General features: G+C 53.5%; 1 protein-coding gene across 1 annotated transcript in view; it reads left to right on the forward strand.

Annotated features, from left to right (window-relative positions):
• LOC104525749 (stromal interaction molecule 1-like) overlaps nt 1-4,462 on the forward strand; it is a gene marked incomplete at both ends in the record, with an annotated part of 9,769 nt that extends 5,307 nt beyond the window's left edge. Inside the window, 2 exons of the mRNA XM_029085194.1 lie at nt 685-765; nt 4,063-4,462. Of these exons, the coding sequence (XP_028941027.1) occupies nt 685-765; nt 4,063-4,462 (481 nt within the window). The remainder of the gene's footprint in view (nt 1-684; nt 766-4,062) is intronic.
• Between the last annotated feature and the right edge of the window lie 7,093 nt (nt 4,463-11,555).

Raw genomic sequence — 11,555 nt, forward strand, 5'->3', positions numbered from 1 at the left:
TGACCTGCGTCCCCACCGGTGAGAACTGCTGCAGCCAGCGCTGGGCACCCTCGTTCCCAAAGCGCGGGAGCATTCACTGTTCCCCGGGGGATTTTTCCTTCTTTATGTACAAGAAGTCCTTCAGGGGAGAAGTTTTTCCTCCCCAGACGTGTCGGGGACGTTGCTGACAACCCATGATGGTTCTCCACCAAGAGCCACCAAGATGATGAAGGGAGTGGAGCATCTCCCTGCTGAGGAAAGGCTGAGGGAGCTGGGGCTCTTTAGCTTGGAGAAGAGGAGGCTGAGGGGTGACCTCATTAATGTTTATAAATATGTTCAGGGTGAATGTCAGGAGGATGGAGCCAGGCTCTTCTCAGTGATGCCCAATGGTAGGACAAGGGGCAATGGGTGTGAGCTGGAACACAGGAGGTTCTGCTTCAACTTGAGAAGAAACTTCTTTCCAGTGAGGGTGCCAGAGCCCTGGGACAGGCTGCCCAGGGAGGGTGTGGAGTCTCCTTCTCTGGAGACATTCAAGACCCGCCTGGACGCCTTCCTGTGTGATCTCATTGAGGTTCCTGCTCTGGCAGGGGGGTTGGACTGGATGATCTTTCGAGGTCCCTTCCAATCCCTGACATTCTGTGACTCTGTGTGATTCTGTGGTTCCTGGTAAATCACGTTTTTCTCTCTCCCGTTGGCCCATCCCAGACGCAGCCTGGCTTTTCGGGCGCAGGTTCAGTGACCGCTCGTCTCTGTCCTCGGAGGATCAGTCCCTCTGGAAATACCCTGGTTTGCTTCTCTTCAATTATATTTTAATTTTTTATTTTTTTTTTTGTTCTACCCTCTGCCCTTTTTCTGGACTAAAATACATCCACAAATTTTCCAACTTTCTGGCACGGAAAACTAATGAGCAAAACTCTCTTCACTGAGCCGTCAGCATCTTTACTAACCGCTGGGAGGAGTCTGGTGGGATGAAGAAGAATCGCAGTTCCCTGTAGTTCTCACGTGCTTTTGGGGTTTGCTTTTAGAAAAAAAAATCCAGTTATGAAATCTCTGAGGGTTGTTTTGCACTTGTTGAGGTGGAGATGAAGGATCAGGCCAGGCCAGGAGGAGGTGGTAACGTTCCCTTTCCCATCCCACCTCCTCCTTCTCCTCCGTGCAGGCTTTGCTCGCGCTGCCGGCCGGGGTGACCCCGATCCCCACTGCCGGTTGCCGTTCCTCTTCCCTCGATATCCTTCAATAAATCCAGCAATGTCACCTGTGATGCTAATCTGTCCCCCAGTGCCTTGGTGCTGGGGCCATGGGATGGAGGAGGACGAGCTGTTGCACTGGTGTCAGTGAGGGCCTGGGTGGTGGAGATCTTCCTCGAGATGCCGAGCAGGTTGTTTGGTGAATGTTGATGGAACACGTGCGGTGTCTGGAGCGAGCTGATGTTTGTGGGCAGCGAGGGTCCACTGTGGCTGTGCAAGGTGAGGTCTCACTCAGCCCTTGGTCCTGTGCTTGTCACAGGGTGAACCATGCAGAAGGAGAGTGCAAAGGTGCAGGGTTGATCAATGAGGAGTGGAACACCAGGGGGAAAAAAAAACAACCCTTAGGGAAAAAGCATGGCCTGAGAGAAAAGGAAACCTGTGGTGGGAACCGTCACTCCCCCAGTTAGTTCTTCTGCAGAGCGATGATCCCCGTCAGGCCTCCAAACCGCGACTCCCACACGCTGTCCCCGCCGGCAGCAGGGACGAGGGATCCGTGGTGCTGTCCCTGCCCGGCTCAGCTGCACAGCCGCTGCAGAGTCACAGCAGGAGAACTGGGACAGCCTCCAGTTCTGCCCAGTAACACTCTCCCCTCACCTCCTTGGATCAGCTTTTTACAGTCATCACCGGAGCAAGGGATTTTTTTTCCACTTTGACCCCGTGTGACTCCATTTCACTTGATTTCAGCTCTGGAGCTCTTCAGAGAAAAAGTAATAATGAAATCATGGAATCACAGAGTGTTGTGAGCTGGGAGGGACCCACAAGGATGATGGAGTCCAACTCCTGTCCCTGCACAGGACAAGCCCAACATTCACACCATGTCCCTGAGGGCCTTGGCCAAATGCTGCTGGAATCTTGTCAGGCTTGGTGCCATCAGCACCTCCCTGGGGAGCCTGTTCCAGTGCTCCACCACCCTCTGGGTGCCTGAAGAACCTTTTCCTCATGGCCAACCTCACCCTCCCCTGCCACATCTTCCTGCCATGTCCTCTGCTCCTGGCATTGGTTGGTGGCCAGAGAGAAGAGATCAGTGCCTGCCCCTCCTCTTCCCCTTGGGAGGAATAGAAAGCGGATGATACAAAGAGCTCCAGCGAAAGGCTCGTAGCTGGGCAGGGTAGTAAAGCAAGAAGCAGCAAACCTGAGTGGTGGGACCCTGAGAGAGAAGCTGTGATTGACCTGGGGGATGTGGAAACAGCAAAATTGCCTCAATTATTCTGGCTCGTTCCTTCTTCCACTTGCAGTCCATCCCAGCAGTGATCCGTCAGAGCTGGAGCTGTCGCTCTCGGCTGAGCTGCGGGACACTCACTCGCCTTTTCCTGGCCGTGTGTTTTTCTAGCAGTGATTTGCTGGTTCTTCAATTCCCGAAGGAGCTCTCCTACTCCATTCCTCAGCTTTCCTCTCTCTTCACCTTTTTAACCCATTTTTACATTGATTTCTTATGCGTTATAAAAAAAATCCTGAAGGATCCTGAACACCTTATCTCCTGCAAGAGGAGGAACATCTTGTATGAAATCGCAGCTGGTGGGTTAATCCCAGGCAATCCCTGGTTGTCTGTGGGATGGCCCTGCAGCTCCATGGATCCTTAGTTTTCCAATCCCGATGGAACTGAGCGTGCAGACACCTCTGGGTAGGTGAAGGTGCCTCCTACTGCCACTCTGAAGGGCTCAGTGTGTAGGTGTGGCGGAGAGGTAGTGTAGGTTTGGTGCAGAGACAATTCCTTGAGCTCTCTGGTCTCTGGTACCCACCAGGGAAGACTTTGTGGCCAGAAAGATCATAATGACCTGTAAAAGCTGTTAATTAGCTGGTGCCGCTGCACTGCAGGAGATGGTCCACCTTGTTTCTCTGATGATCTCAAATTCTAAGGTGAATTTGCAATTAGAGGAAAAATATTTTTCAAACTGAGCATCTCTTTGATCAGTAATTGTCCAACAGACTGGGGACAGATGGTATCGCTTTTGGACCAGAGCTGTAATTTCAGGTGTGGATTGATGAGGAAAAGCTGTCCCTACCCAATTAATGTCCTGATTACTGCACATCTCAGAATCCCAGAATGGCCTGGACTGGAAAAGCCATTGAAGATCATGGAGTCCAACCATGAACCCAACACTGACCAGTCCCCTGTGACTAACCCATGTCCCTCAGCACTGTGTCTACACGACTCTTCAATCCCTCCAGGGATGGGGACTCCACCACTGCCCTGGGCAACCCCTTCCAATGCCTCAGAACCCTTGCAGCAAAGAAATTCTTCCTCACATCCCATCTCAACTGCCCTGGCCACAACTGGAGCCCATTTCCTCTTGTCCTGTCCCTTGGGCCTTGGTTGAATGGCCCCACCCCCACCTCTCTCCACCCTCCTCCAAGGGACTTGCACAGAGCCACAAGGTCTCCCCTCAGCCTCCTTTGCTCCAGGAATGATTTGGATGTGTTGGGCTGAAATGAATCACTCCCTGAAAGAACTGACTGTGTCAGGTTTACTGTGAAGGGAGCCTGGGTGGTTGCTCTGCTGTGGGTCAGATGAATCAGGCAGCCAGTTTGTGCCTCAAGGCAGATGATCAGATAAGGTGTTCAGAGAGCACCTAGATCAGGAACATCAATGGTGGCTTTTTCACGGGCTGGGCATTAATCCAGCATGTTAAACCTCAGCGCCAGCTTAATGCTTCTCCTGCATTAAACCAGGGTAACTGATGGCACAGGGTGGGCTGGCTGCAGGTGACCCGGTGACAGGAGGTGCGGTGCTGCGTAGCCCTGGCCTTGGGTGGCAGCTTTATCTCCTCGCTGATGTGATGTGTGTGGGGGTCTCTTCCCAGCTGCCTTCAACCTTCTTCCCTTTGTCTCGTTACAGCTCCTGCCTTGCCCAGCACAGTTCGCCAGCGCCTGGTGGACCCCCAGCACGGCCACGGATCTCAGAGGTTGGTAGAGAGTTATGTGCAAGGCCAGAATGAGTCGGGCCAACCTGCTCTTTACCGGGCAGGCAGAGTCTCTCTCCGTCGAATGCACAGCCTCTCCTCTGGACAGTCTTTCAGTTCTGACCTTCCCAGCACCAGCCCGTCATCTCCTGCTGCCGCCACCTCTTCCACCTCTTCCTCCTCATCCACCACCACTGCATCTGCTCCTGCTTGCCATGTCCACCCTGTCTATTACCATCACACCACCTCCTCTTATTTCCTTCAGATGGACTCCATCCCTGATCTACCCCCTCCTGATGTCACCTCTGGAGTTCGCTGTCGCACTGAGAGCTCTGGGTATATTGCTGTTTCTTTTCTAGCTCCCTCTTGCCTGCTGTGTCTCAGAGCTGGTGCTTTGCTCGGGTGCTCTTTCTCCTTGTGCCCTTTCCTTTTGGGCCTTTGTTTCATTATTTATCCATACTTGTTTCTTCAACCCCTCTCCTGTGCCAGTGGACCCTCTAAGGAGTGCTCCGTGGTCCATTCCCATATCTGCAACCTCAGTGGGTGTATAAACCAGGGAGGAGCTGCTGTTTAACCCTAGAGAGTTCCTGGGCACTCGGTTATCGCTAAATAAGTCAGTATTTCACTTGGGTGCTGCACCTGTGAGAGCAAAGGTAACGCGACTAATCCAACAAACGCTGACCTTATTTGAAGCCTTGACTTGTTTGGGTTCTTCACAAGCGAATTGCAAAGGAAAGATGATGGGTAGATACCAGGAGATAGTGGCTGGTGCTGCTGGAGGGTTGGGAATTTGTGCTGTTTTCATTTAAGAGGTGGCAGGAAGCTGGATTTGGGAATTTTGTGTTTCAGAGTGACTGCCTCTGTTTTGGTAGGAGGTAAAGGATACGTGTGTTTTGGCTGAGGGATGTCTGAATGATGAGAAGAGGAGGGAGTTGGAGCTTCTTGTTGCTGGATCACTGGCTTTAGCTTGGTCCCTTTCAGTAGTAACAACTGGTGAGTGATGGCTCTTTGGAGACCTGTGTACGAGAGGATCCAGGGACTGGTTATCATGGAATCATAGGATTCTAGTGGTTGGAAAAGCCCTTTAAGATCATTGAGTCCAACCATAAACCCAACACTGCCAATTCCGTCTCTTAACCATCTCCATGAGCACCTCGTCTGCCCATCTGTTCAATCCCACCAGGGAAGGTGCCCCCACCACCTCCCTGGGCAGCCGGTTCCAATGCTTGACAACCCTTTGGGTGAAGTTTTTCCTCACATCCAATCTCAACCTCCCCTGGTGCAACTGGAGCCCATTTCCTCGTCCTGTCCCTTGGGCCTTGGTTGAACAGACCCACCCCCACCTCTCTCCACCCTCCTCCAAGGGACTTGCACAGAGCCACAAGGTCTCCCCTCAGCCTCCTTTTCTCCAGGCTCAACAACCCCAGTTCCCTCAGATGCTAAAACCATGACCATCCACATCCCCAAATCCCTGACCTCTCCTCATCCACCGCGCTGGCGTTGGGCAAAGGACCGGGTGGGCCACAGGAGCAGGATCCCTGGCTGGTCTAACCACGATGCTGTGGGGAGGCTCTGGCCACTGTCCTGAGCTCCAAAACCTTCTGTACCCAACAAAGGGGATCCCATTCCTTGGGCAGCCCTGGTGGCTTTCTTCTGAACGAGGTCTCTTGGGAGCAGTTGTTGGAGGTCCTCACCCCACGGGGTCATGGAGGCACCCAGCGTGGTTAGAGCCTGCGTCCCTTCGGGTGTTTGTTTGAAACCCTCTGCTGAGGATTTGTGTGGTCTCTGGTTACGGGGTGTTGCTGGTGCTCGGTGTGGAGGTGTTGGAGCTGGAGTGGATGCTGGAAGGTCTGTGATGGGCCATCAAGGAGTCCCATCCTCCTGCCCTGCTCGGGAGCTCACTGTGACCGCGTCCAAGTCACTTCATCTCTCTGCTCTGAGCTTTTTCCTTGGTAAAATGAAAACCAATCTCCTTATCCTCAGCCCTAGGGAGCAGACTTCTGGGAAAGGCTGGAAGTCTTCTCAGTGAGGAAGTCGACGGGAGCAACGTCCTCTCATGTTTATTTATCCGGGCAGGGCAGCGTTCCGTGTCACCCCATCTTCATTCCTCCCGGCGCATTGTACCATGATTCCTTTATCCGTAGGTACCTCTGCCCTCAGGTGCAGGTTCTCCTCTCATGTTCCCAGTGTCTGGTTTGGTTGTCTCACCCCTCACCAACGTGTCCATCTCAAAGCTGGGCTGCCCGGAGCATCCCTGAGCCCAGGCTGGGAGAAGCAGCAAAGCCCCGAGCAGCCCCAGGCAAATTATGGATCCTGGAGTAAATTACTGCACCTGCTCCACAGTGGACAATTAAAGAGGAACATCTTGGTTAATTTAGTAATGTTTGGTTTGGGATTATGAGAAACAGCGTAATTAAAATGTAAATTAATTAGTGCCAATTGGAGTGCAGTCGCAGCTGTCCTGGTTTGGCTGATAAAAGCTGGGAATGCTGCTGGTAACGGTCCCCGTTTGCCATTGACCTTCCTGTCTCTGTGGAGAGGGCTTGTCCTGGGAGCTCGATGGCTGATGTGCTGTTTCAAAAATAGCTCTAGAAACATCATTCTGTTTTCAGCTCAGGCCTGGGACACTCTTAATTGCTGCCCAGGTTCAAGTCTGGATCCTGCAGACTCCCCTGAGAGCTCCAGCGGGAAATGTGGTGTGACTTTGGGATCCCAATTAGAGAAGGCAAGGGTGTGAGAGGTCATTAGGAGCCAGTAACTGGGGGCTTCTCCTTATTCCTCACAGGTACTTAGTAGCTTGTCAGAACCTAATTAGTCACTGCTCAGTGGAAGGTAGGGCTGTTTTCTCCCTGTTCCCACAGTAAAGACCACCCCTTGAGGCAGATAATTGATTTAGTAGTGGAGTTCTGCAGAGTAAGAACTTGCCACCTAGGAGTTGCTTCAGCCAGGCAATAGCAGGTGACTCCAAAATCCATGTTCATCCATTCTCCGTTCATTTCAGAACACAGAAATGAAGAATCACATACCTAAATGTGTTCTTATTTTGTTGCTTTTAATTTTTTGTCCAACTGCATCCTCAGCAGATGCTGCTTAGATGGAGATCTCTCAAACTCTTGCCATGAAGGCAAGCCACGGCACAAGCCAACGTCTTGCTCTTTCTCTTTTACATAACCAGTCTCGGAGGCCTTTCCATACATCCCTCGAGCTCCACAGCCTCCCAGAGAGGCAAGCAGAACAGATGGGGAAGCTGAGGCTGACAAAGCCCTTCCAGGGAGCTGTTGCCAAGGATGAAAACGGAACCCAAAAAATTCCTGGCTCCCTTAGAATCATAAAATCGTTTGGTTGGAAAAGACCTTTGAGATCATGGAGTCCAACCGTACCTGTCCACTGCTCAACCAGATCTCTGAGCACCTCATCTGCCCATCTTTTAAATCCCTCCAGGGATGGGGACTCCACCACTGCCCTGGGCAACCCCTTCCAATGCCTCAGAACCCTTGCAGTGAAGATATTTTTCCTGATACCCAACCTGAACCTGCCCTGGCTCCCTTGGTAGGAGGAGAGCGCTGCTGCCTTGAGCGCCTGGGGCTGCTGGATGGCTTTAGCCTCTCGTATCCAGCAGATGCCAATGTTGGTGAGACCTCACAAGAGAAATCGTCTCAAACGAGTTGTTTTTCACCCAAGAGCAGCTCAGGGATCTCTCCTCTCCCTGTGAGCTGGGTGTGGTGCTAACATCTGCTGGGGGTGACCCTGGTAGGGACCTTCTCCAGGCAAGGCCAGCACGTGGCCGGTGAATCGCTTTCCTCAACTCCTCACTCTCTGCTTCTCTTTTGCAATTGGCTTCAGAGGATCCGGTGCAAATAAGGTCAGAGCTGTTTGGCTTTTGAAGGCTGATTGTGTGGTTTGGAATGTTCCTGATGGGTTGGGGGTGTCCCTGGGGGGAGCGGGGTTGGAGGGTGCTGTCTGCACAGAGGTTTCTGCTGCCGGTGCCTGCTGCAGTGCCCGCTCCTGCCGGTAAACCTGCTGGAGCTGGGAGCTAGGACCACATCCCCAGCTGGTGGCCCTTTGCCATCGGGGATGGGAGGTGGCAGCCAAAGCAGGAGGAGAGTGTCAGTAATCCAGAGAGGAGTCACTCACAGCTGGCACAGAAGGAAGGGGAGAAATGGTGTCTATAATGTATATAATATATATGGCCTGACAGCTATGGGTGCTCTTGGTAAAGCGCAGGGAGAATCACAGACAGAATCCCAGAGTGGTTTGGGTTGGAAGGGACCTTAAAACTCCTCCAGTTCCAACCCCCCTGCCAGCAGCAGGGACACCTTCCACTAGACCAGGTTGCTCAAAGCCTCAGCCAACCTGGCCACAAACACTTCCAGGGAGGAGCAGCCACAGCTTCTCTGCCCAACCTGGGACACTGTCTCACTAGGGAGCGGGAGAGAGAGCAGGGTCTGTATGGGGCTGGCAGATCAAACCCTGCTGTAGTGTCAGATGCCCTTGAGCCACCCCTGAGCTTTCAGAGAATCACAGAATTGTTCTGGTTGGAAAAGACCTTTAAGACCATCCAGTCCAGCCTTTCGTGCAGCCTGTGTCCTGCAGACAGCAGGAGCCCACCAGGAGAGATCATTCAGGGCTGCAGAGTTGAGGAAAGATACTTCTTCTCCACTGTCCCCCTGCCCTCTTCCTCCACCCCTGCCAGTCTTTACTCCATGCTTTGCTCTCCGCTTCTTTTGTTTGCAAAGTCAGTCCATTCCCATTTTCTCACCCTCTCTCATTCACCGGGCTCAGTGGGGATTCCTGGAGGGGCACGGTGGGAAGCGCAGGTGGAAGCAGATAAAAGAGCAGCGACGTGCACATCCTGACTTCGTGCAGCTTCACGCCGTCGGCTTTGGTCTTTGTGGGTCATGTGCCCAAGTACCTCAAAAAGAAAGTGGTGAGCAGGGACTGGGACACGTGCTGGCTTAAGTCAGGCTCCTGGGTATTTTCACGTACCATTGGTGGTCGAAGGTCTCCAGGAGGGATGAGGGTTCTGTGGTTCCTGCGCCGCCAGAAGCACTTTATCTGAAGGGACCGTTCCCCCATGATGCCATCAGGGCTGGCTGGGCCTTGGGCCAGTGTTTCCTCTTCAAAATGTGCCACAGCAATTCAGGAGCATGAGCCTCATGAAAATTAGCAGGATGCAGACCAGTGGGTTTTGGCTGAGCCTCACCCAAGATGACCAGCAATATCCTGGGAATGTTCTTTCCTCCCCTCTTGTCCTGGCCCTGGGAACGTCCCCTCATCCTTCCTCTCTCTGGCAAAGCCAGTGTGCATCCCAGGGACTTGTGTCCCTGTGGACACACACAGAATCCCAGAATGGTGGGGTTGGAAGGGACCTCTGGAGATCATCCAGTCCAACCCCCCTGCCAAAGCAGGTTCACCCAGAGCAGGTTGCACGGGGCTGCATCCAGGCAGGTTTTGGATCTCTCCAGAGAAGGAGACTCCTCCCCTGTTGTGCCCTTACTTGTGGGAACTACCAGGAAGGATCATTTTGGGCTGTACAAAATCATGGAATCCCACACTGGTTTGGGTGAGAAGGGACCTTAAAGCTCCTCCAGTTCCAACCCCCCTGCCAGCAGCAGGGACACCTTCCACTAGACCAGGTTGCTCAAAGCCTCAAGTCCCAGCCAAAGTTTCCAGCTGCTGGGGTTCAGTTCTGAAAATCAGCCCCTGCCCTTGGGTGCCACAGCGGGGACTCGGGAGGTTCCTCTCTGCCTGTGCCTCAGTGTCCTGGTCCATCGTGGTGGGTTCATGGCCCAGCTGGCCCCTTGGGTCTTCCCCGGCATGATGAGTGCTCTCCCCTGTGCTGGCCCATCACACCTGTGTCCTGTTGGCTGAACTGCGGCTTCGCAGAGCGGCGTGGGGGCTGCTGCTGCTCAGGGTCTTCTCTGCTGCCCACCACTGATGTAGTGCTTGGTGGGTGGTGCCAGAACCCCAGAACTGCCCGATTGGAAAAGCTCTTTAAGCTCCTCCAGAATCTTCCATCATGAACCCACCACTGACCAGTCCCCTATGACTAACCCATGTCCCTCAGCACTGTGTCTACACCACTCTTCAATCCCTCCAGGGATGGGGACTCCACCACTGCCCTGGGCAACCCCTTCCAATGCCTCAGAACCCTTGCAGCAAAGAAATTCTTCCTCACATCCCATCTCAACTGCCCTGGCCACAACTGGAGCCCATTTCCTCTTGTCCTGTCCCTTGGGCCTTGGTTGAATGGACCCACCCCCACCTCTCTGCTTGGGGTACAGAACCCCTTGATGCCCAGAGACCCTCTGTGGTGGTGAGTGGTCCCAGGAGGAGATGCAGTGGCTGTGGTGTGCCCTGAGGACCTGAGCTGAGGACTGTGCCAAGCTGCTCGCTGGCATCAGCCACATTTCACCTCCGTCCCCCGGGGCGTGAGACCAGCTGTCCCAGGATCAGGTTCCCAGCGACTGCGCTCGGGGGAAGAAAATCCTCCTGGATCAGAGGATGTTTCTCCATCTGCTGGCGTCATTTTCTCCACACGCTGCCGTAGCCGCGCGTTTGCTTTTGTCTCTTCTGGATTTGAACGTGCGCAGGACCGTGGGAGAGAGGAGAAGGCTCCCGGGATGGCCTCTGAGCTCACGGGCATTTGCAGATCTCAGCAGGATAAAACTCAGGTTCTTCACAAATAAGACGTTTTCAAGTCGTCTCAGTTAAAAAATAGATATTTTTGCTGTATTTGCGCTTATCTCGGGGGGTTTTTAAAGGATTTCTTTTCCCTGATCCCCCCCCAGATACCTTTGTGGTGATGGCAGCCAGGAGACAGGTTGGGTTGAGTTTTACTGGGAAAAAATACTCTTTGGTAGAGTTACAACGTTGAATTTCAAGCGAGGTTTTACTCACAACCCACCTTCGCTGGCCACGGCGCTCAGCCCCTTCCTTGGGTGAACTTCAGCAGCGGGTGCTCTGCTCCTGCACTATGGTCCTTGGGGATGTGGTGGTCCAACCCCATCAGAGGGGCACACCAGCTTGATGGGATCAGCCAGGATGAGTCCGGAGCAGGCGCTGTGGACCTGCCTGCACTGCTGGGAAGTGCTCGTGTCTGCTCATGGTCCTGCCCACCCACGGTCCTACCTGGTCCTGGCTCAGATCAGCGCTGTTTCCAGGCCAAGGATTTGCCTCGTTACCTTCCCATCTGCCCGTAGGGTGGTGGCTGAGCAGATCCTTGATGGAGCCTCTTCCCCTGAACTTCACTCTGCAGCCGGGGCCAAACCGTGTGGCCAAAGTTCTCTTTGTTTTGGTGGAAAGGGGGCACTTCCCAGGTATTTGTGGAGGAAAGAAACCTCTGAAAGCTGATGTTCTGCACCAGGTCACCCTCGCAGCGTCTCTCTTGATGGCAGCTCAGCACATGGGTGCTGTGGCTTCTGCTACC

The sequence above is a fragment of the Antrostomus carolinensis genome, unplaced genomic scaffold, assembly GCF_000700745.2.
Source record: "Antrostomus carolinensis isolate BGI_N321 unplaced genomic scaffold, ASM70074v2 scaffold14775, whole genome shotgun sequence".
NCBI lineage: Eukaryota > Metazoa > Chordata > Aves > Caprimulgiformes > Caprimulgidae > Antrostomus > Antrostomus carolinensis.